The following is a 27,031-nucleotide window of genomic DNA, read 5'->3' on the forward strand; positions in this document are numbered from 1 at the left end:
AAATGAAAAGCTTGACACATATCCTGTCAGAAAAGCTGAAGGGAAAGAGCTACCTTCCACATATTACTGAAGGGAAAACAAAATTGTTCAACCCTTATGGTGGGGAATTTGACACTATCTGACAAAAGTACATCTGCATTTCTCTTTTGATTTAGCCAATCCCACTTCCAAGAATCTACCATGAAGATTCATCTCTATAAATATGAAAAAGCACATGCCTGTGGTTATATATTACAACATAATTTATAGTAATAAAAGACTGGAAACAACCAAAAGGTCCATGGAGATGGGGGCTGGCTGAATAAACTGTGACAAATTTTGTGGTAAAGTGTTAGCCAAGACCTTTAACCCTTCTGCATGAGTATTTAACTTCTGCCTAACTGTTCGGCACTGTACTCCTGGCAACTTGATAAAAGTAGAATGTCAACTGTTTCCCAGCATTACTGCCTTTGATAAAAATGACCTCTGACTGGTACACTGCATCTGGACTGGGGGGAATTGTAAGTAAATTATAAATATCTTACAAAAAACAACTTTTTTTTCACATTACAATTAAATTACACTGAATGGGAGACCTTCAAGATGGCGGAGGAGTAAGACGGGGATCTCACCTTCCTCCCCACAAATACATCAAAAATACACCTACATGTGGAACAACTCCTACAGAGCACCTACTGAACGCTGGCAGAAGACCTGAGACTTCCCAAAAGGCAAGAAAATCCCCACGTGCCTGGGTAAGGCAAAAGAAAAAACAGAGACAAAAGAATAGGGACAGGGGGCTTCCCTGGTGGCGCAGTGGTTAAGAATCCGCCTCCCAATGCAGGGGACACGGGTTTGAGCCCTGGTCCGGGAAGATCCCACATGCCATGGAGCAACTAAGCCCATACGCCACAACTACTAAGCCTGCACTCTAGAGCCTGCAAGCCACAACTACTGAGCCCATGTGCCACAACTACTGAAGCCTGCACGCCTAGAGCCTGTGCTCCACACAAGAGAAGCCGCTGCAATAAGAAGCCCACACACTGCAACGAAGAGTAGCCCCCACTCGCTGCAACTAGAGAAAGCCTGAGCACAGCAATGAAGACCCAACACAGACGAAAATAAATAAATAATATTTTTAAAACCCCAAAACAAACAAACAAAAGAAGAATAGGGATGGGACCTGCACCTCTGGGAGGGAGCTGTTGAAGGAGGAAAAGTTTCCACACACTAGGGAGCCCCTTCGCTGGCGGGGATGGGGGGTGGGCAGGGGGGAAGCTTCAGAGCCACAGAGGAGAGCACAGCAACAGGGGTGCAGAGGGCAAAGTGGAGAGATTCCCGCACAGAGGATCGGTACCGACCAGCATTCACCAGCGTGAGAGGCTTGTCTGCTCACCCATCGGGGTGGGCAGGGCTGGGAGCTGAGGCTCGGGCTTCGGTCAGATCCCAGGGAGAGGACTGGGGTTGGTGGCGTTAACACAGCCTGAAGGGGTTAGTGCACCACGGCTAGCCAGGAGGGAGTCCGGGGAAAAGTCTGGACCTGCAGAAGAGGCAAGAGACCATTGTTTCTGGGTGCACGAGGAGAGGGGATTCCTGCTCTGTGCGCCCACAGAAGGCAGAGCACCACCTAAATGACCTCCAGAGATGGGTGTGAGCCTCGGCTATCAGCTCAGACTCCAGAGATGGGCATGTAACGCTAACACTGCCACCACTGCCACCAAGAATCCTATGTGCAAGCACAGGTCACTACCCACACACCCCAGGGAGCCTGTGCACACCGCCACTGCCAGGGTCCCGAGATCCAGGGACAACTTCCCCGGAAGAACACACAGTGGCCTCAGGCTGCTGCAACATCACACCAGTCTCTGCCACCGCAGGCTCGGCCTACATACCAGTTATGACTACTGTAACCTTCCCTCTCCCCAGACTGAGTGAGCAAGAGAGCCCTAGTCAGCCGCTGCCTTAACTCCCTCCTGTCTGGGCGGGGAACAGACACCTGAGGGCAACCTACATGCAGAGGCGGAGCCAAAACCAAAGCTGAACCCCAGGAACTCTGAAAAAAAAGAAGAGAAAGGGAAATTTCTCCATACAGCCTCAGGAGCAGCAGATTAAATACCCACAGTCAACTTGATGAACCCTGCATCTATGGAATACTTGAACAGACAATGAATATTCCCAAAATTGAGGCGGTGGATGTTGGGAGAAACTGTAGACTTGCAGTTTGACTTCTGCATCTATTTGTTTCTGATTTTTCTCTTTATCTTAGTTTAGTGTTTGTTATCATTGGTGGATTTATTTATTGGTTTGGTTGGTCTCTTTTTTTATTTTATTTTTAAAATTTTATTTATATATTTTTTTTCTTTTTTCTCTTTTCGTGAGTGTGTATGTGTATGTTTCTTTGTGTGATTTTATCTGTTTACGTTTGCTTTTACCATTTGTCCTAGGGTTCTCACTGTTTGTTTTTTTGTTGCTGTTGTTGGTTGTTTGTTTCTATATTTTTTATGAGTATGTGTGTGTGTGTTTCTTTTGTCTGTTTATATTTGCTTTTACCATTTGGTTTGGGGTTCTGTCTGTTTTTGTTTTTTTTTCCTTTTTTTTTTCTTTCTTTGCTTCTGAGCCATGTGGCTGGCAGGCTCTTGGTGCTCCAGCCAGGTGTCAGGCCTGACAATCCAAGGTGGGAGAGCCAAGTCCAGGACTTTGGACCACCAGCATAGACCTCTCAGCCCCACATAATATCAATCAGCGAGAGCTCTCCCAGAGATCTCCACCTCAACACTAGGACCCAGCTCCACCCAATGGCCAGAAGCTCTAGTACTGGATGCCCCATGCCAAACAACTAGCAAGACAGGAACACAACCACATCCATTAGCAAAGAGGCTGCCTAAAGTCATACTAAGTTCACAGACACCACAAAACACACCACCAGACATGGCCCTGCCCAACAGAAGGACAAGATCCAGCCTCACCAACTAGAACACAGGCACGTCCACCAGGAAGCTTACACAAGCCACTGAATCAACCTCACCCACTGGGACCAGACTAAAAACAAAGGGAACTACGAACCTGCAACCTGCGAAAAGGAGACCCCAAACACAGTAAGTTAAACAAAATGAGAAGACAGAGAAATATGCAGCAGATGAAGGAGCAGGTAAAAGCCCACCAAACCAAACAAATGAAGAAGAAATAGGCAGTCTACCTGAAAAAGAATTCAGAGTAATGGTAGTAAAGATGATCCAAAATCTTGGAAATAGAATGGAGAAAAAACAAGAAAGGTTTAAAAAGGACCTAGAAGAACTAAAGAGCAAACAAACAGTGACGAACAACACAAAAACTGAAATTAAAAATACTCTAGAAGGAATCAATAGCAGAATAACTGAGGCAGAAGAACGGGTAAGTGACCTGGAAGATGAAACAGTGGAAATAACTGCTGCAGAGCAGAATAAAGAAAAAAGAGTGAAAAGAATTGAGGACAGTCTCAGAGATCTCTGGTACAACATTAAATGCACCAACATTTGAATTATAGGGGGCCCAGAGGAAGAAGAGAAAAAGAAAGGGTCAGAGAAAATATTTGAAGAGATTATAGTTGAAAACTTCCCTAATATGGGAAAGGCAATAGTCAGTCATATCCAGGAAGCAGAGAGTCCTACACAGGATAAATCCAAGACAATATTACTCAAACAAGCAAAAATTAAATACAAAGAAAAAATATTAAAAGCAGCAAGGGAAACACAACAAATAACATACAAGGGATCGCCCATAAGGTTAACAGCTGACCTTTCAGCAGAAACTCTACAAGCCAGAAGGGAGTGGCAGGACATACTTAAAGTATGAAAGGGAAAAGCCTATAACCACGATTACTCTACACAGCATGGATCTCATTCAGATTTGATGGAGAAATTAAAACCTTTACAGACAAGCAAAAGTTAAGAGAACTCAGCACAACCAGACCAGCTTTACAACAAATGCTAAAGGAACTTCTCTAGGCAGGAAACACAAGAGAAGGAAAAGACCTACAAAAACAAACCCAAAACAATTAAGAAAATGGGAATAGGGAACATACATATCAATAATTACCTTAAATGTATATGGATTAAATGCCCCAACCAAAAGACACAGACTGGCTGAATGCGTACAAAAACAAGACCCCAATATATGCTGTCTACAAGAGACCCACTTCTGACCTAGGGACACATACAGACTGAAAATGAGGGGATGGAAAAAGATATTCCATGTAAATGGAAATCAAAAGAAAGCTGGAGTAGCAATACTCATATCAGACAAAATAGACTTTAAAATAAAGGCTATTACAAGAGACAAAGAAGGACACTATGTAATGATCAAGGGATCAATCCAACAAGAAGATATAACAGTTGTAAATATCCATGCACCCAACATAGGAGCACCTCAATACATAAAGCAAATGCTAACAGCCATAAAAGGGGAAATCGACAGTAACACAATAATAATAGGGGACTGTAACACCCCCCTTTCACAAATGGACAGGTCATCCAAAATGAAAATAAATAAGGAAACACAAGCTTTAAATGACACATTAAACCAGATGCACTTAATTGATATTTATAGGACATTCTACCCCAAAACAACAGAATACACCTTCTTCTCAAGTGTTCATGGAACATTCTCCAGGATAGATCATATCTTGGGTAAAAAAACAAGCCTTGGTAAATTTAAGAAAATTGAAATCGTATCAAGTATCTTTTCCAACCATAACACTATGAAACTAGATATTAATTACAGGAAAAAAACTGTAAAATATACAAACACATGGATGCTAAACAATACACTACTCAGTATCCAAGAGATCACTGAAGAAATCAAAGAGGAAATCAAAAACTACCTAGAAACAAATGACAATGAAAACACGACAACCCAAAACCTATGGGATGCAGCAAAAGCAGTTCTCAGAAGGAAGTTTATAGCAATACAATCCTACCTTAAGAAACATCTCAAATAAACAACCTAACCTTACACCTAAGCAATTAGAGAAAGACGAACAAAAAACCCCAAAGTTAGCAGAAGGAAAGAAATCATAAAGATCAGATCAGAAATAAATAAAAAAGAAATGAAGGAAATGAGAGCAAAGATCAATAAAACTATAAGCTGGTTCTTTGAGAAGATAAACAAAATTGATAAACCATTAGCCAGACTCATCAAGAAAAAAAGGGAGAAGACTCAAATCAACAGAATTACAAGTGAAAAAGTAGAAGTAACAACTGACACCGCAGAAATATAAAGGATCATGAGAGATTACTACAAGCAACTATATGCCAATAAAATGGACAATCTGGAAGAAATGGACAAATTCTTAGAAAAGTACAATCTGCCAAGACTGAACCAGAAAGAAACAGAACATATGAGCAGACCAATCACAAGCACTGAAATTGAAACTGTGATTAAAAATCTTCCAACAAACGAAAGCCCAGGGCCAGATGGCTTCACAGGAGAATTCTATCAAACATTTAGAGCAGAGCTAACACCTATTCTTCTCAAAGTCCTCCAAAATATAGCAGAGGGAGGAACACTCCCAAACTCATTCTACAAGGCCACCATCACCCTGATACCAAAACCAGAAAAAGATGTCACAAAAAAGGAAAATTATAGACCAATATCACTGATGAACATAGATGCAAAACTCCTCAACAAAATACTAGCAAACAGAACCCAAGAGCACATTAAAAGAATCATACACCATGATCAAGTGGGTTTTATCCCAGGAATGCAAGGATTCTTCAGTATATGCAAATCAATCAATATGATACACCTTATTAACAAATTGAAGGAGAAAAACCATATGATAATCTCAATAGATGCAGAAAAAGCTTTTGAGAAAATTCAACACCGATTTATGATAAATACTCTCCAGAAAGTAGGAATAGAGGGAACTTACCTCAACATAATAAAGGCCATATATGACAAACCCAAAGCCAACATTGTCCTCAATGGTGAAAAACTGAAACCATTTCCTCTAAGATCAGAAAAAAGACAAGGTTGCCCACTCTCACCACTATTATTCAACATAGTTTTGGAAGTTTTAGCCACGGCCATCAGAGAAGAAAAAGAAATAAAAGGAATCCAAATCGGAAAAGAAGAAATAAAGCTGTCACTGTTTGCAGTTGACAGGTTACTATACATAGGGAATCCTAAAGATGCTACCAGAAAACTCCTAGAGCTAATCAGTGAATTTGGTAAAGTAGCAGGATACAAAATTAATGCACAGAAATCTCTTGCATTCCTATGCACTAACGACAAAATATCTGAAAGAGAAATTAAGGAAACACTCACATTTACCGTTGCAACAGAAAGAATAAAATACCTAGGAATAAACCTACCTAAGGAGACAAAAGACCTGTATGCAGAAAACTATAAGACACTGCTGAAACAAATTAAAGACGATACAAACAGATGGAGAGATATACTATGTTCTCGGATTGGAAAAATCAACATTGTGAAAATGACTATACTGCCTAAAGCAATCCACAGATTCAGTGCAATCCCTATCAAACTACCAATGGCATTTTTCACAGAATTAGAACAAAATATTTTACAATTTGTATGGAAACACAAAAGACCCCGAATAGCCAAAGCAATCTTGAGAAAATAAAATGGAGCTGGAGGAATCAGGTCCCTGATTTCAGACTATACTACAAAGCTACAGGAATGAAGACAGTATTGTACTGGCACAACAACAGAAATATAGATCAATGGAATAGGATCAAAAGCCCAGAGATAAATCCACGCACATACTGTCATGTTATCATTGACAAAACAGGCAAGAATATACAATGGGAAAAGACAGACTCTTCAATAAGTGGTGCTGGGAAAACTGGACAGCTACATGTAAAAAAATGAAATTAGAACACTTCCTAACACCATACACCAGCATAAACTCAAAATGGATTAAAGACCTCAATATAAGGCCAGACACTATCAAACTCTTAGAGGAAAACATAGGCAGAACACTCTCTGACATAAATCACAGCAAGATCCTTTTTGACCCACCTCCTAGAGAAATGGAAATAAAAAAAAAAATAAAGAAATGGGACCTAATGAAACTTCAAAGCTTTTGCAGAGCAAAGGAAACCTTAAACAAGACCAAAAGACACTCCTCAGAATGGGAGAAAATATTTGCAAATGAAGCAACTGACAAAGGATTAATCTCCAAAATTTACAAGCAGCTCATGCAGCTCAATATAAAAAAAACAAACAACCCAATCCAAAAATGGGTGGAAAACCTAAATAGACATTTCTCCAATGTAGACATACAGATTGCCAAAAACACATGAAAGGATGCCCAACATCACTAATCATTAGAGAAATGCAAATCAAAACCACAGTGAGGTATCACCTCACACCGGTCAGTATGGCCATCATCAAAAAATCTACAAACAGTAAATGCTGGAGGGGGTGTGGAGAAAAGGGAACCTCTTGCACTGTTGGTGGGAATGTAAATTGATAGAGCCATTACGGAGAACAGTATAGAGGTTCTCTAAAACACTAAAAGTAGAACTACCATAGGACCCAGCAATCCCACTACTGGACATATACCGTAAGAAAACCGTAATTCAAAAAGAGACATGTACTACAATGTTCACTGCAGCACTGTTTACAATAGCCAGGACGTGGAAGCAACCTAAATGTCCATTGACAGATGTATGGATAAAGAAGATGTGGCACATATATACCATGGTATATTACTCAGCCATAAAAAGAAACGAAATTGAGTTATTTGTAGTGAGGTGGATGGACATAGAGTCTGTCATACAGAGTGAAATAAGTCACAAAGAGAAAAACAAGTACCATATGCTAACATATATATATATATGGAATCTAAAAAAAAAAAAGGTTCTAATGAACCTAGGGATAGGACAGGAATAAAGACGCAGACATAGAGAACGGACTTTAGGACACAGGGAGAGATAAGAGGAAGCCGGGACGAAGTGAGAGAGTAGCATTGACATATATACACTATGAAATGTAAAACAGATAGCTAATGGGAAGCAGCTGCATAGCACAGGGAGCTCAGTTTGGTGCTTTGTGACCAACTAGAGGGGTGAAATAGTACAGCAACTATGGCAAGCTGTACGGAGGTTCCTCAGAAAATTAAAAATAGAGTTGCCATATGATCCAGCAATCACACTCCTGGGCATATGTCCAGAGAAAACTATAATTCAAAAAGATACATGCATCCTTACGTTCACAGCAGTACTATTCACAATAGCTAAGACATGGAAACAACCTAAATGTCTATCAACAGATGAATGGTTAAAGAAGATGTGGTACATATATGTCAATACAATGGAATATTACTCAGCCATAAGAAAGAATGAAATAATGCCATTTGCAGCAACATGGATGGACCTAGAGATTATCATACTAAGCAAAGTAAGTCAGAAAAAGAAAGATGAAAACCATATTATATCTCTTACATGTGGAATCTAAAATATGACACAAATCAACTTATCTACGAAACAGAAACAGACTCGCAGACATAGAGAACAGACTCATGGTTGTCAAGGGTAAGGGGGGGTGATGGGAGAGGGATGGAATGGGAGTTTGGGGTTAGCAGATGCAAACTAGTATATGTAGAATGGATAAACGACAAGGTCTTACTCTGTAGCACAGGGAACTATATTCTATATCCTGAGATTAAACCATAAAGGAAAAGAATATGAAAAAATATATATATATATGTATAACTGAATAACTTTGCTGTACAGAAGAAATTAATGCAACATTGTAAATCAACTATACTTCAATTTAAGAAAACATTTTAAAAGCTAAAAAAAAAAATGTGTCTTGAAATCAGTAACCTGTGCATAAAGAAAAGAAACACTGGTAATAATTCCCAATTAGTTTTGAAATTTAAGTACATTCTTTCTTGCGTCCTGGTAACTATCATAACATTGAAGGACAGAAATTCTTAATTCAAATAGCTAAATAGTTTTAGTTAATCACAGATAAGATAAAACGATCTTTACATTGTTAATTTGCTAAAAATTGGTCCTTGTTTCCACATTTTTAGGCTTACAACTTGTGAATAATACATCTCAAATAATATTTTCCCAAGTCAAGATCTAAAACACTGTATCCATTCTAGAAAAATAAGCCCCTTTAGAAATGTCATTACCATTCAGATTATTGATCTCATCCTGCCGCCAGGGCTAAAGTGTTTAGCAAGACTATTTCCGGGACCTGGAGAGGACATTTTTATTGTCAGTAAGACAACAGATTAACCAGAGTTCAAATGAGAAGACCCAGTGGCCAGGTCTATGTCACTCTAACATTCTACAGATGTGCAACACAGATGGTGAGGTATGTTGATGGATGAGGTTGTCTTGGCAGCAGAGTTCTTAGACCTGCCTAACATTTTAGTTGAATGACTCCATTAAACATGCCTGTCCCAAGGCAGCTGGATAGATTTTTAAGTAACTGTAGCTGTTAAATGTGGAAACCTCTAGGACATTCTGAATATAGAGTCTTTCTCTTAGCTTTGACTTCTAGTTTATAGGAACTATCCACCCAAGTTTGAGTTGGGGGTAGGGGAAGGAAGGAGCAGAAAGAGAGATTGGGGAGTATATGCAAACAAAATTATCCTAAAATTCTAGGAGGAGTATAGGGTGAGTTGAATAAGAGTTTTTAGGAGGGAACATTAATATAAAAATGCTAACTTCAATTGGAATTATCTAGGATAGTTTCTTTTTTCTCCACCGAGGGTCTATGAAGAACCAGGGATTTGCTGTCAGATTATAACTTCTCCCCTGTTTCTATTCTATAGGAGACAGGTTAGTAGAGAAAAGCACAAGATTTTGAATCATGGTAATTGGGCTTTTGTGTGACCTTGACCATGTCATTCAAATGTTTGTGGTATCAGTTTCCTCATTTGTAAAATGAGAGTGGATAGATGTTCTAAATTCTCTTACAACTATGAAGTTCTGCTTTTCTGCTCAGTGTCCTAGATCTCCACTTTTACTAACAGGAATATTTTAAACTTACTAAGAAGCAGCAGAACGTAGTGCTAACTGCTCAGTTTCTAGACTTACATAGACATTTAAAATTTTGTCTTCATGGCATACGTCTATATATCATATTATTATTTCTCAGCATTTATTGAGTCTTAAGAGTCCTTGTGTATAAAATGGAGATGATAATAGTACTCATCATGCAAGCTGTTCTTATATTTTTTTCACAGCACTTATTTCCTTCTATCTAACTTATCATCTGTAAGGTCCATAAGGGTAGTGATTACTGTCTATTTTGTTCACTGATGTATTCCAAGCATCTTAACAGATACTAGCCACTCAATATTTGTCAAATGAATAATTAAATGAAACAATGCATGTAAAGTGGTTAGTGCAGTAATTGGCACACAGCAGTTAATAAATGATCCTATAAATGGTCCTGATAAATGGTTTTATTAATACCCACAGTGCCTTTTCACTATGAAGAAGTAGGAATGGAAGAAGTGGGAATTTCATGAGAAGGTGAAGGAGACTAAGGACCATAATGTTGTTTCCAAATACTGTAAAGAGTATCACATGTCACCTGCAAAGAAAATAATATGATCCAAGATGTAGAAACTACAGAGAGACATTTTTAAAATTCAGAGAAAGGAGGATTTTTCTAACAACATTGCTCAAAGATGAACTGGTGCTCAAGCAAATGTTGAATTATTATTGGCCAATAAATGAGAGAATTAGGAAATATAATTAAAGGTTATAAATCTATTATTTCATGGATGAAATGATTTGAAAAGAACTTCTTATAAACAGCATATACAGAATAAAATTTTAAATATACAAAATACTGAATTTTGGCCTTGTGATGCTGCTGGCAAAAAATGTAGATGGAAAATGGCAAATACAGTAGATACCAACCTATTTTTCTTGGGTACATGCGATCAAAAAGCATTTGTTTGTGACATAACATATGGTTGAAAAACAAGTGCTGCTGACTTGTTTATTAATGTTGGCAAAGCGGCAGATAGGAGCTACAGAATCCCTTATCCCCCATTCCCCACCCCCCAAGGGAAAACAGGACTGTTTCAAGCCAGCGTCTTCCTTTCTTATTCTTTTTATCCCACTGGTAACACTGCACTTTGGACTTTCAGAATATTGGCAGTGAGAATGTTCTTGGATTACATGAAATGAACTGATGCATCACTCTTGCCAACTAGGGATGATTTTAGACAAAATGTATGGCATCGATGAGAAAGGAATCTCAGTATCATTTTTATGAAGGATGGTTGGCCTCATATAAAACAGTCCCATCAATCTATTGCCATCAGCTCAGACAGAAAAGAATTAGGTACATAAACTGGCTGTCATAAAATGTAGCCGAGTAGGAGCGAAGTCTGATCACAGAAGGTCAGTTACACATGTTCGCAAATAAAGGAAGCATGTTTTCTATAATGAGCCATCAAAAGTTAATAACAAGTGAGTTGGCTTTTTATTTTGGACAGTAATACTGAGAAAGATGCAATGGTTCTGAAGGTTTTCTCTGTTCTTTAAGTTGGCTACCTATTGAGAAAAGATATGTGATAACATGGTAACTTTTTAAAGGTATGAAATGGTGAACTGCATTCACCTGTTAAAACTATGGTGTTGACTTGACTGTGATGATTAATTTTATGTGACATCTTGATTGGGCCACAGGGTGACAAAACGTTTGGCCAAACATTATTCTGTCTATGAGGGTGTTTCTGGATGAGATTAACATTAGTGTGGGTAGACTGAGTAATGACGTTTATTCTCCCTAAATTGGGTGGGCTCATCCAATCAACTGAAGTCCTGAAAAAGGCTGCGTAAAACTCCTTCATGACTTGCTTGTGTTGAGATATTAGTCTTTTCTGGCCTTCAGACTTGAACTGAAACATTGGCTTTTCTTCGGTCTCAAGCCTGCCAGCTTTCAGACCACAGCTGTAACACTGACTCTCCCGGGTATCTCTCTCCATAGACATACATTACTGTTTCTATTTCTTTGCAGAACCCTAACTAATACGCTGACTCAACAGGATCAGGAAGAAATGAGCTGAGCTGTGCCAATCAAGTGCATTATCCAGATAATGAAAGTCAGTCCCTGCAGAAGTTAATCTTTTAGAAACTGGTCTGGTAACAATGTGAGTGATCAGGCGACGCGATAACACTTTTGCAATAGAAAATAATGAGCCAAATTACGAATGCTTTTACAATTAGTTCTAGAAGCAATGCCTCACGTTCCATCCCCAAAGTCTAAGATTCTATCTTATAAAACAAGCTTACATAGCCATTCTCAGAATCAATTTCAGAAGCAACAGCATAAAGTTTGAAATGTGTTTACCTCCAAGAGAATTATGCAAGAATTTAAAAATCCTTCTCATTTCCTTACAATTAGTTTTTGAGGACTGAAGGACTCATCATTTTCATATGTTGATTCTTGTTATTATCAGTAATCAGCACATGGCATATCTACTTATTTTCCATGATTATTTTCAGGCTCTGGTGTTTTATGATTTTTAAGCTCTACTTCCACTACACAGATTAAGCTTCCAAAGCATCTGTCTTTAGGCACCAAAAGATACCCTTTGATTTTCCCAAATTCCTGACTTTACTTCCATGTGAATTTTCTCCTTGTCACTTACCTGCCCAGAAGCAGAAATTCTCCTGCCAGCCCCAGGCGCCTCATGGCCATCAGCAGACCTCTCACCGTCATGCCCTCGCAGAAGCAGGCCACCACCCGGGCCTTGGGCAGGTGACTCCTGAGCTTCTTCAGCAGTTTGTCGAAGCTCTGCTCCCCCGCGTTGCTATAGATTTTGTAAGAGTGAGCGATGCAAATCCCTTCCTTGGCTGACATATCTTTGAACGCTTCCATCCCACTTTCTCCATAGTTGCCTGTGTGGAAACAGATAAGCAGAGGGGAGAATGTTGGATTCATTGGGTAGAGTTGGAACGCAGAAGTGCTGGGAGCATGAAGGTCACCTGGTAGTGTTGGATCTGGAACCTGAAGACCTGAGTGAGGTTTTGCTTTTTCACTGACTTGCTTATCTGGGCAGTTTACAATGAAACTACAGGATACATATATGCATTGATCTTTTAAAACTTTTTCACTCAGAGAGAATATTACAAAAATATAAGCAATTTGGCTCCCCCTTTGACTCAAAAAAACTCATATTCTAATGTGAGATGATGGAAAATATTTATCTGCTATCTTTTCATTCTGTATCACTTCATTTTGTTTCTCATTATATGATCTTCTTACTCCACTGATTCAGATTTTTGTGTTTAAAGACATTATACACAGATGCAATACATATACTTTATATAGTATAGATGTACAAATATCTTAGAGTATTTTATTTTATAGAATATTATCCATATATTTCATAAATAATCATGAGAGTTTGTGGTTTTATCCCAAGTGAAAATTCCAGATCCTTGATTGAGATTTTAGTCTTGTCACAGATAAATGTATTAGCTCATTTAAAACATTTAAAGTTTTATTATATATAACCATTGAAAAATTACCGATATATGGGGGAATAATTCCAAAGTATTTTGCAACGTTTTGGGGTTAAGGACTGATGGTGGTCTTTTAAAATTATGGAACATGGGAATCAATATTGACAATCACTTATAGGCCAGGAAGTGTATCAAGATTATTATATATGTGACCTCATTTAACTCTCAGAAGAATATATTGAGAAATATATTATGACCTCCTTCTACAGATAAGAAAACAGATGAGGCAGTTAGGTTTACAGTGGCCCAGAGTTAATATCCCCAGTAGGTGGAAAGTTCCATTCCATTCACAGATCTGTCTAAGAGTGCAGATTCTGCTCCCTCCATTCTTCTACGGCTGACTTTTACGAGACTCAGAAGCCCAATTATATCTGTGTTTCTCTTTCCTATTTAAAGGTCATCATGCTTCAAGTTTAGATATTTTGGGAGCCTTCTGAGGCCCTATGAATTATGACAGGTTCATTTTCTGAGTTTTCAAAAGATTAGGTGGATAAGGGCGACTGATTTGAGAAATACAGGAGACTATTACAAGACAGCCAAGCTGTGGGATGTAAGTGGCCTAGCAATCAGCTAGACCTAGGAAATGGCATTTCAGCAGGAGGAGTTAATCTCAAATGAACAAGCAAGTACAAGTCATTCGATTGCATACATTTCACTGTACGATGATAATAGAGATAACTTATAAATAACTGTACTCATGTAACATTTTGATGTTGGGAAAGTTAGTTCATATATAGGAGCTCATGCTACTTAACACCAGCTCTGTGATGAAGGTACTATTATCTTCCCTTCACAGCTGATAAAACTGAAGTTCACATTTAACAAGCAGATGGCAGAGTCTTGATTTGAAAATCTATCCTCTCCCTCCTGGCCCTGTGTGCTCTCCATCTTAGCAGGGGTGCCTTGCTGCAAATGAGAGCCTCAGACTTTGAGGGTGGGTTTTTGTGTAAGTTTATCCTCATGAACAAACTGTAAAGGGCAAAGCAGAGCAGGCCAGCTTGAGTCCCAGCCAAAAACACTGGTAGGCCCAGCTGCATCTTTCCCTCTTCTCCAGAATTAAAGCCAAAAGAAACCTCTATGATGACGGCAGGTAGGCGACGTAGTTATTTTGCAATTAACAAAGGTTAAAGGGCTCTTCCTGAAAAATGTGCAAAGGGGCCTAAATTATTAGTCTTACACTAACCTGAGTAATCTATTCTTTTCTGATTGCTTTTAGCCAACTCTATTTTTCAATCGACTACCCTGCACTTGATGCTTTAATTAACGCTGGGGCATTTGGATAAATAATTTGATATGAGGTGCATAGTGATTGTGATGGCAATAATGAAAATTCTCAGTATATTCGTAGTTAAACAACAAAAAATACCTGACAGATTTATAATCTTTAGCACCTCCCCAACAGCCTTGTTTTAACATTTTTTTTGTTTATACAGTAAGTTATATATAGAAGCACCTTGCAATAGAGAACTTTGTTATTAGAGAGATCTGAGCTCTAATGTTAAATCTCAGCTTTATCACCTGAAAATCACAGATAACACTGCCTAATATATGGGTATTTTGTATATTATATTTTATGTATGTAAAATATCTTATAGATAGCCTGAACCTAATTAATTGCACATATTGGGGTTATAAAGAATATTCTAGACAAAGTTAAGATGCCCTCTCTTGGAGCAACTAAAACAAATCATGGAGCGAATGGCATTAATACTGAACAATAGACTAAAAAATAAGCTTAAACTAGTGGGGGAAATATGATTTTGTTAGAGCAAAGCCCAAGAATTATTCTTTAAAATTAAAACAGGAAACAGTTGCAATATATGTGTAACATAAAAATTTCTGCAGAATACTAATTTTGAGTTAATAAAAGAAACCCATTCTAAGTTGGGAATTAAAAATGGGAATATGTATTCCAATAAAATTGGGAAGCTTGTAGTGTTTAGATTTTCAGTAGATGATATAATGACTACATTTTAGAATTGTATATTTAAAAATAAAGGAGAGGGCTTCCCTGGTGGTGCAGTGGTTGAGAGTCCGCCTGCCGATGCAGGGGACACGGGTTCGTGCCCCGGTCCGGGAAGATCCCACATGCCGCGGAGCGGCTGGGCCCGTGAGCCATGGCCGCTGAGCCTGCGCGTCCGGAGCCTGTGCTCCGCAACGGGAGAGGCCACAACAGTGAGAGGCCCGCATAGCGGAAAATAAATAAATAAATAAATAAATAAATAAATAAATAAATAAATAAATAAAGGAGAAACTATAAAAATTTCATAGGCTTCTTGAAGAAAATGAAATAGATTTCAAGCACTGTATAGAATGAGAAAAAAGGTGAGGAAGCAAAGATTTATTTTTCCAACAAGGAAACAAAGGTGATAGAAAAAGGAAGATATGGTGTAAAATATGAAACTAGTATGTGGCTTCAACTAAGCATCTGGCAAAAGTAAGAAGGAATCTATTAGACATTCTTCTTTAAGTAGCAGAGGGTCTGTGGCTTGGAATTATGAGAAGAAAATGTAATCGTAGTCCGACTTGACTCTTAGCTCACACTATTTATAATTGTAATGATGCAAATGTCAATTATTAATTTTCAACTGTATAAGTCCACATATAGGCAAGGTAGAAAACTTATTATGCAATAGAAAATATATGTTACCAACCTTTCCAATGAAAATTACAACAGAGGAAGATTTTAGGTTGAGATGTGGAAGCAAGGAGAGTTGATGAGAAAGGGAAGGTTATTAAAATACTCCACTCACTATTTGGAAGTTAAGATATACAGAAAGCAAGAGAGAGATGATTAACAGAATTATTTGAATCTGAAAAAAAAATGAGATTAATCTAATAATACAATTATATTGAGAAGAAATAAGAATATATGTGAATTAAGAGATGTCTACTTTCCATAAATTAAAAAGTAGGCATTAAAAAAGTAAGCGTAGGGGCTTCCCTGGTGGCACAGTGGTTGAGAGTCCGCCTGCCGAGGCAGGGGACACAGGTTCGTGCCCCGGTCCGGGAAGATCCCACGTGCCGCGGAGCGGCTGGGCCCGTAAGCCATGGCCGCTGAGCCTGCGCTCCCGGAGCCTGTGCTCCGCAACAGGAGAGGCAAAAAAAGAGAGAGGCCCACACACCCCAAAAAAAAAAAAAAAAAAAAAAAAAAAAAGTAAGCATATATTCATACTACTTAGAAATATGAAAGTGAAAACCAGAAAAGAAAAACGTAAAGTGCTCTTTCTTACTTTAAGCCATTCTGAATGACATGATTTTGAAAAATATTAAAGTACAAGTTTGATGAAAAAATTTTAAATAACAGACTTAAAAGTTATTGAAATTGCAGAGAGATATGGAACATTTAAAATGGAATGCCAAGTGAACATTACTGAAAAAAGAAATTCAGCATGCTGATAGTAAGGATAAAATTTTCCTGTAATTTCCTTAAATCAAATGTAAGAGTAAATATTAATTTATAACTTTTAGATATCCTTGTATATTTCTGGTGGGATATACTCACATGCAATTATTAAAATACAATCTCTATAATGAAAATAACTTGAGAACTTGGGGGTAGCTAATTTTGTAAATAGAATTATTATAGAGCAAAATTGATCAGAATCAAATTTTATCTCAAACAATTGCTTAGCTATCACTTTGTTTTGGTTCTATGTTTCTATCACATCAGTTAGATTTGGCTACATTGTATGCATTTTATTTTCCATTTCAACCACAGAATGAGAGTCTAATGGATAAAAATGTAAAATAGGATCAAGGTTATTTTTTTTCTTATATCATGAAAGATACCAAACCTGAAGCCATGGCAGAATGCTTAATTCACATTTATTCTAAGAGCAGATGCTCTACTTAAAATCATATTAGTCATTTCTAGTATGCCAGAAAGACTTTACAATTGAGATGGTTTTCAACAAGATGTCACATCTAAATTAAAATAGAAAAGTCCAGTTAATTTTCCTTCCTCCTGTCAGATCACCTTCTACTTACTGTTCCTTTAATATCAAGCTCAAGGAATTCCTCTGCAAAGTCTGCCCAACCTATGTATCCCTTCCTACATTCCTCATTTGATCTTACAATAGAAAATTGTCTTTACTTGTGTCTGCTCCTTTAAGACTGTATACCTTTGGGACATAAATTTTATTCTCTTGTGTATTCTTAATTCTTCAAAGGGGCCTAGAAGATAACTAACACAAGTTGAGTAAAAAAATAAGTGAATGAATGAGTGGTACAAAGTAATCAGCACCAAGTGGGAATTTGCCAGATGAAAATATTTGTGCAATTAATTATCCTACCTCTCATCAGAATTGCAACATTTGTGTCTAGAATGTATCACTCTATTGAGTGATTATGTAATATTATTCCACTTAAAATCTGAAGGACAGAATTGTACAATAGTCAAAACAGTCAGAACATCTAGATTTTTTCCCAATGGCTTCAGTGTTCCCCTGGATAATAAGAGATTCTAATATTTTAACCTCAAATGCTATTTAAAGCTAGTTGCTTTCACTAGTACTATTTGACGTGTATTATGTCAGCTGGGATCTGGAAGCATCTGACTCCATTTGTGCCTACAAAGTACACAATGCAAACAAGACTTGCTAAAGAATAGCTTTAAATCTTTCTTCTAACGTAAGAGAGATTCTTTGCACTTTATGTTTAAAGGCACAGGCATGGAACAATCCTTTAGTATGCAATGCATAACCATAGACCATTGCTATTTCAGGTCGTACCACTTCACTTTCAGTAGGTACTGTGCTACTGTGGCTTAAACATACTTCTGGATAAAGATAATAAAGAATGGCAACATAGATAGGCTACATCTGGTAAATGAGGTATTTTTCTTGCAAAATATCTATTGGAGATATGGCTCAAATTTATAAATATGTGTGTTGAAGAAACTGATTGTAAGAATAAAAATTAAATTAATAGAATCATACTAAAAAGATAACAAATAATTTTCCTTTCTCTGACATTCGTTTCCTTTTTTCCATTGTACTCTTACTTCTCCCACCATAATCAGACCCTCATTATTCCCTTCATAGAAACTTACTTGGGAACATACCTCTTATCATCTCCTATGTCTCATTTTGAGGGGGGGGGGCGGGTCTTACTTCTTATTATGCTCTTTCATGTGTAGCTCAGATGGCTCACATGTCCCCACTTATTCACTTTTATTCATGATGTTCTTTCTACTTGGAATACCCTTTTCCCATTTCTTTATGTTGAAATCTTACCCATTCTTTCTGGTTCAACTCAATTGCCCAGACTGTATGTAACTTACTTAGGATATAGACCACATCTTCTCCATAGCGCCACCTAGCGATGCTTGTGGAACTAAACTGACATACTCCACCATGCTTTACAAGGATTAATTAATTACGTACAGGTATGATACTAGGCACGTGGTAGACTCTAGATATTTACACATTTTAGCCTAGTGATCTATTTTATAATACTGAAGAGCATAATTTTTGTTACTTATAATTGCTATAAAAGTTTATAATTGTAGTTCCTTCACTTTTTTTTTTTTTTTTAACCATGCAGGATCTTAGTTCCTCCACCAGGGATCAAACCCACGCCCCCTGCAGTGGAAGCGCAGAGTCTTAACCTCTTAACCACCGGATCGCCAGGGAAGTCCCTCCTTCACCTTTATGACAAGGCTGATCATACTAATGATTTATTTGATATTGAGAATTTGATTAAAACTATAACCCATGATATTAATTTTTTTTTTTTTTTCCTTAGGAAAACACTTCATATAATGTGTTTCATTAGGGGACTTCTCAGGAGATTTCCCAGAGTCAGATAATGAGTTATGGTGCTAAGTATGATAATGTATTAGATTTAATTTGAAATATAAATTCTGTATTCTATATTCTGTACATATATTTATGTTACTTGCTTTATATATTTATTTATTATATTTTGGATATATCTGTATATGCTGTTTTCCAAAACTGTAAGCCCCTTGAGAGTACCAGATGCACTTATTTAATTATGTATCATCACATAATAGTTATTCAGGGATTTCTTGAATAGAAAATATGGTACAGAAAGATAAGAGTAAAATTTTGGAAGAGTTAATTTATTTGTTCAAATACAATCATCAAGTGGATGCTAAAAAAATGTAAAAACTACTCTTTCAGAATGTATTCACTTTAGGAAATTTAATTCCCTTAAAAAAAAGCTATTGAGCTTGGCCTTCCATATTAGAGCTTTTTTCCCTTTTATTTGACCCAAACTGTCTTTTTTTTCAAAAAGGAGATTAAGATTCTCAATATAAATAATAATTTATAAATACATTCCAAATGGCTTTTACTCCTAATATCCTGTTGCTATTATAAACAGTGTATTTTGTTGACAACTACTAGTGAAGAAAAATGCTGCCATTTCTCATTGGAGTTACTGCCTGGCATGATACCATCCCCCTAAAATATGTGTGGGCAGGATTAATCAGTCAGTGTAATCACCACTTCCCATCCTTTCATGGGGCCATAAACGTTCATCAAGGGATCTTAGCCAAAACTGCCCATATTGAGTGTGCTGTGTCTTAGTCGATCTAGTGGTTAGTTAAACAGCCAGGAGGGAGAAAACCCAGAGAGATAAACACCTCTTCTTATTTTATTACTATCTCTTTATAAAGATGTTTCCCTTTTCAAAAATGTACGTCTTTTCCCAATATAGCCACATGTACAATGAGTATGGCAATTTCAAAATCTATATTGCATTCATTTGTTTACATTTACTTCCTGGCACTAGACAACAAAGTTCTTCAATGTAGGTGTTTCTAGCCTCACAACAAAACTATATATAAATATATCATATACTCTCATCAAGACTCCACAAATTATGGCAAATGCCTTTGCCATGAAAATCTTTGCTAACAAACAGATTTCCAAGTTTTGGTTCCTTTTTTTTTTTTTTCCCCAAATCTTACCCTTGAGTTTTTCTATGACATGACCCACATAGCAGAGTACTCAGTGTGAGGCAGGACATTATTGAATCTCATCCGGGGTGTTTTATTATTGGAAGTACTAGAAGGATTTCATTTAGCGAATTCACTTTAGGTATTACACCAGGCATGGTGTGTGTAAGCAACATTCAATCAACACTCCAATAGTGAATTCAGAAAAATAAAGCTAGTAGAGCATAACTTAGTAACTTAGATTTTGGACTACATATAAAAATATTATTTATGGGAATACTAACCGGGGATATAAGATATTGTCAGAAAAGTAAGCGCCAAGTGCATTACTGAGGGGTATACTATGTTGCTGAATTTTTCTTTTGGCTACCAGGAATGGGGCTAGAAAAAGAAGTCTGATCTTCAGAGCAAAGGTACAAGTTGACCATTCAAATTCATACATGGCAGATAACATGAAATCAAATCAATGAAATAAAAATATATGAGAGTTATAACTGTCACCCATGTCGATTACAGCAAGTATGAGTGTCATCTTTGGTTCTGTAATGTAGGTTGTTGAACCTTGGAATCAAAAGTTGTGATATCTAGTCCCTCCAATAACTCTAGTTCATACAATTGGGTTGAACTGAGATAGACAAAACTGAAAGAGAATCAAGTTTTGAGAAAAAATCAAGTTTTAGAATTTATTTTTAATTTACTTTTAAATTTCTGCCAAGTAGAAATGCCAAATCGGAAATTGAATAAGGACATTCTGGCTCAGAAAATAGAAGTTAAAATTGGAACTATTTGGGATCATCAGAATATGGATAGCAACAGTAATAGATCAAAGTGTAGGATGTGAAAGAAGAGAGCTCTGATTATACCCTAAAGAATTCAAATATTTATGCATTAATTGAGAAGGCAAAGCTGACAAAGACAATGGAGAAGAAGAAACCAAGAGAACGTATTGTTATGGGAACGAAAATAACAACGTGCTTTTACTTTCTTTTGGACGTAAACAGTGTGACTATTAAAAAATCCACTGATTTTGGCAACACAGTCAAAGCCATAAAGGAGTAGGCTGTGTGTAATAGGAGTCAGAGAGTGAAGACAGTAGATTTGTACATCTTTTTTTGAGAGTTGTTTGGCAGTGAAGAAGAGCCAAGAAGTATGATGGTAATTGGAAGAGAATGTGGAAATCAAAGGAGGGATTTTGTTTGCTAATTTCTAGAGAGGGGTACCTTAGGGAAAGTGCTTAGACCAGAACATGGGGCAGAGTAAGCACTCACAGTACCTGATAGTTTTAATCACCATCATCATCATCAACAACATTTATCTAGATCTTGTGGAATTAACTAGTAAAAGGTTAATAATATGTACCAAGTACTGTACTAGTCACTTCAAATAAAAATAGTCATAATAGTAACTCTTACTATTATTATTTAAACCAACCAATCCTATGAGGTAGCTAATATTTTCCACATTTATAAACAGAGTTTATGCTGAGAGAATTTGCCAAATAATTGATAGCTAGTGAGCAGAAGAGCTGAAATTTCATCTTTCATCTGTTAAATTTCAAAGCCCATGCTCTTTTCCTACAGTAGATTATTACCCTTGAAGCACTGAGAGAGAATTGCTCAGTTTAGTTCTGTGGTTCTTCCAAAGGTGCTCACCCACCACTAAGTATTTCATTTGAATCCAATGCCAGATACTACCAAATTGAATTCATCTAAGCAAACATAGTATTTAACAAATAAGTTTTTTGCCCAATTACTAGAAATATTATAGACATGTGTGGTTTAGCACTAAATGATCCAATCCATATCATTACTGAGAACTGACATTTAAACATCAGAGTCTTCCTACAAAATATACAATGCTTAACTGTAGTTTATCTATAGACAAAGACCTGTAAAATGAGAGGAGGCTTTCGGAAACAGACACGCCATACACCTGTTACTAATTACCTAAATCTTCGCTGTGGAGGGAGGAAGGACTTCAGAGGGACAGCGGGAATGGAAAAACTTGATTTTTATATTTAAAATTATACAGTATTTTAATTATTAAAATACTTGTTACTATAGCTTAAATTGAGATCTGCAAAGTGAAAACATATCACTTTATTAATCTTCTAAAAAAAATGGTGTTTTTGACTTGATTCTTTCTGGCTATTCTTCCTAAAGGAAAATAAAAAGTTGAGACAGAAGCTATGACCCAAATTCCCACTCTAACCTTCCAGGATTCAACTTCCTCTGCTTTCTTTGTAAGCTGTCAACTTCAGAGCTGCAACCTGCTGCAGTGCATGTCTCATTAAGAGAGATTCCATTTCCACAGAAAGGACAAATCTCTGTACGGAACTGTGTGTCAACGGGTCAGGTAGGTTGGTGAGTTTTTCACTGCGCCTCTGTTTTATCTCACTAGTCACCTCTGATCCTTGATTCTAACTGGATCTAATGACAACACAGAAATTCACTCATCACCAGCTGAAAGCAGAAAATCCTTTGCCGCACAGCCAAAACCGCTCACACTTGACAGCCTTTGCTCAAAAGAAGTAACTTCTTTGACAGCAGCTCGGGGCCTCTGCCACAACCTTCTCCAGTTGAGATCTGCACTGTGTGCGTTCTGTGGTTGCTAGAATCCCTCTGGAAGAACTCAGTGACTACCACAGTACTGAGAGGAGGAACTCATTTTGGAAATATCTGTCTGGACCATCATTCACTGGAGGATTCAGAAATGAGTAGAAGGAACTGAAGTGTAGTGTAATGGCTGTGCTGTTGTTACTGTTGCTAAATTCTGAGCTCCATTCAGGAGGGGGTCATCCATGCTGTGTTCTAGGATTATGGCCTTAGTGACTGTCATCTGTAGATAAGACCTCTGCTGTCCAATATGGCAGCCATTGGCCATATGTGGCAAATAAGCATTTGACATGTAGCTAATTCAAACTGAGACACTGTCGGCATAAAAACAAAATAGATTTCTAAGACAGTATGAAAAAAACAATGTAAAATATCCCATTAATATTTGATAATATTGATTATATGTTGAAATGACAAAGTTTTGGATGTATTGGGGTAAATAAAATGTGGTTTAAAAATTAATTTCACTTCTTTCTTTTTACCCTTTCTTAAAATCACACACATGGCTAGAATTATATCTTTATTAGAGAGTACTGAATTATACATATAAAGAGAAGATTTATATCCTATACATTTCAGGGTAGAATGTAAACTTCTTAGGACACTCTGTGACATCCAGGACTTTTGTTATCTATCATCTAGGCTTCTTCTCCAGCCTCACTGCTTGTCTTTTCTTTATGTATTGAATACATGGCACATTCTTCAGCCACACCAAAGAATATATAGACCACCAAATACACCATGCTTTTTCACATCTCTAAATTTCACAACACTCCTTGTTCTTGAGATGTTCTTCTGTTTAATTCCTGCTCATACTTCGAGACTCAGCGGAAAAGTGACAGAATTCTCTAGCACCCTAATTCAAAGTGGATATCCTCTACTGTTCTCTCATTGCCAACCCTCACTTCAACGTCACGAGATTTTTCATGTTTTATTGTAATTATTTATTAGTTTGACTTTCTACGAGGCTGTGAGCTAATCAGCAAAAGGGATCACATCTTAATGAATTACCCTTTTTTCTCCAGAGCCTTGGTGGCCTAAGTATTTGTTGAATAAATGCACTTTAGAAGATGAGTACTGACTTTTTCCATCAGCTTTATAAAGATATAATTGACATATAACATTGTGTAAATTTGAGGTGCAAATGTGATGATTTGATATACATATTTATTGTGAAATTATTACCACAGTGAGGTTAGCAAACCTATCCGTCACTTCACATAGTTACCTGTTTATTTTTGGTGAGAATATTTATGATCTACTCTCTTAGCAACTTTCATGTGTACAATATAGTACTGTTAACTACAGTCATTGTGTTGTATATGATATGCTTAGAACTTATTAATCTTATAAGATGAAGTTTGTATGTTTTGACCAACAACCCCCCATTTTCCCCACGTTCCCAGCCCTGGGCAACTCCCCAATTTACTCTGTGTCTATAAGCTTGGCGTTTTTATTCCACAAAGAAGTGAGATCATATGTATTTGTGTTTTTCTGCTTGACTTATTTCACTTAGCATAGCCCTCAAGGTTCACTGACTTGTCATTCATAAATTATTATTGAGCAGTGACTATGAATAGCTGTGCAAAGAAGCTCTGGTATGGAAGCTACTCTGCATTCATTGTGACCCAAAAGGGCTAGAACTGGACTTAGATAAGACCTGAGGAAGGGCAGCACAGTTTAGTAACCTGTGCCTTGGACAGAGTGAGGAGATAGTGTTTGAAATCTTGTTCTTCAACTTATCACCTGCATGGTCTCTGTGAATTTGTCTCTTTATCTATAATATAATATACATAGGATCCACAAAGTGGGATTTTAGATCTGCCTCCTACATTGTTTTATTAAGTTGTAATAATTATAGAGTTTTAGCCATTTTATTCATTTTTCTTACAGGTGCTTGCTCAAATTTCAATTATCTGTTTCTCAATATATACTCCATTTCAAATTCCATTTTCCGTTTCTCAATATACATTCCATTCCAAATTTCATCACTGAATCTTGTGGATAATTCCCAAGCTAAGTTTTCTTTGTAAAATTAAATATGTTTCAAGAGTCAGAAATTCTGCTTAATGCAGAGTTACTGGAAAGGTGTTAGGTAACATTATGAAAACTAGTCTTCACTAAAGTGGGAAATTCTGCTACTTGTGTAACTATTCCTCATTCAGTCATCTGTTCCACCTAATTTCTCAGACATTATATTAAGTATCAGCTGGTCTTTTGAGATATTCCACCCTTTGTAAGATCTGCTTATTCTGATCAAGATTTTATTTTCCTCCTCCAGTTACTCATGTCCATTTGTTAAAAGATTGCGATAATGGCAATAACTTTCCACCAGACACAAGACATGCATTTTGACCATATGTATCAAGCCAAAGAGAACAAAACTCACTAAATATATTTCTAAAAGAATTAAAAATTTTACTGATAATAATTGGAACCCTGTGGGGAAGAAATGTACAGTTCCTTGTTAATTAGAGTCAACAATTATTGTTTTGTTTTGTTTGTTTGCTTTTTTTTTTTTTTTAAATACCAAAAATTCCCAAGGAGTATCTGTTCTAAAGCAAGGGCAAAAATCTCCTGGCCTGGGTCCACAAGGGTTGTGATTTTAGCTCTCTTCTAGAAAGAAGCCCAATTTCAAGCATTTGTATGTTGACTCCAGGGTTTTATATACTGATAAATGCTACTAAAACTCTTGCTTAATCTGAGGAAAAAAGGGGGTAGTTGGAGGAAGATTGACCAGTTTACTAGTTTCCCAATCTTAGGCAGTTTCCATTGATCCCAGATTCAATACCTTTAAGAGGAATCCCACTCAATGTCCAAGAATTTATTGAAATGAATAAAAAAATAAAAACTATATAAGGCTGGAGGAGGGGGCAGGTACATAAATAAATATGTCAGTTAATATAATATTAATAAGCATATAGAGGGGGCCGATAGAAGAATGTCTGTATATATATAATGATAGGCATTTTTATATATGTTTGTATATGTATGACAGATATTCATATCCATATATGATATACACACACACGTACATATGTATACATATATATGTATATAACATAATAAAGGTACAAAGTACTGGTTGGACATAGGTGTTAGAGTTCAAAGGAAGGAAAAATTGCTTCTAATTGGACACAGGTGATGAGACCTATAAACTACGCATTCTTTTACACCTTCTGTTTCCCTCTTCAATGATGTCTGGGTAATTTTAATTTTTATATTTGAATGGCAAATAGCTTAGTTATGCCCTATTTCAAAGGGCTAGTTTAGTCAAGTGAAGTAGATGTTATCAAGCTTTTCTCCACCTGCCCCACATGATTATGAGAAGTATCTTAGCCTCGGTCCTGCATAATGCAAGGCTGAGGGAAACAAAGAGTGAGAGGGAAGGAGAGGAAGCTAATAAAAGAGTGGGTCACTGAGGCTGTTTGCTCATTTCATGGGACCATCTTTCAGAGGTCATAAAGACTGATTCTCAAGGCTGTGTTCAGGAGGAAGGGAGAAGAATATGTCCTCAGTCTCTTACTTGCCAATGGTTAAAGACTGCCTCCACAGGGCATTATTTCCCATATTCTTTCTTATCATGAATTGGCTCCACGCTGCCTTAGCAAGGTAGCTCCTCAGGAGATAGTCAGAGGTGGGTACAGCAGACAGGAGGCAAGGCACTACAGAGCTGCACCCATGTGCAATTATTTCAAGTCCACGTAAAGTTGGTCACTGCATCATTGGCCGAGAGTAAAACAAAGAACAAAGACCTAGAAATCAGCGAAGTCAAGATGTGAAGTGATATCTTAAGTGATATCTGATACAGGAGAGGGAAAACACTGGTGTTATTTAAACTATTTGCAAATGCCTCTGTTTCTTAGCTTTTGACAAGGAGTTTACTTGACTCCCATGATATGAAGGACATCTGGTGGTAAATGTTTAACGACTACCTCTCTGGAGAGGGTGTGTGTGTGTGTGTGTGTGTGTGTGTGTGTGTGTGTGTGTGTGTG

The 27,031-nt window shown here is 37.2% G+C and overlaps 1 protein-coding gene across 2 annotated transcripts in view; it reads right to left on the minus strand.

The window, feature by feature from the left end:
* GRM5 (glutamate metabotropic receptor 5) overlaps positions 1 to 27,031 on the minus strand; it is a 559,718-nt gene that overhangs the window by 333,615 nt on the left and 199,072 nt on the right. For both annotated transcript variants that reach the window (XM_027083628.1, XM_027083629.1), the window contains exon 3: positions 12,617 to 12,866. In XM_027083628.1, the coding sequence (XP_026939429.1) occupies positions 12,617 to 12,866 (250 nt within the window). The remainder of the gene's footprint in view (positions 1 to 12,616; positions 12,867 to 27,031) is intronic.

Source organism: Aethalodelphis obliquidens, unplaced genomic scaffold (genome assembly GCF_003676395.1).
Source record: "Aethalodelphis obliquidens isolate GAN/ISIS:26980383/991018 unplaced genomic scaffold, ASM367639v1 scaffold50, whole genome shotgun sequence".
In the NCBI taxonomy this organism is placed as follows: Eukaryota; Metazoa; Chordata; class Mammalia; order Artiodactyla; family Delphinidae; genus Aethalodelphis; species Aethalodelphis obliquidens.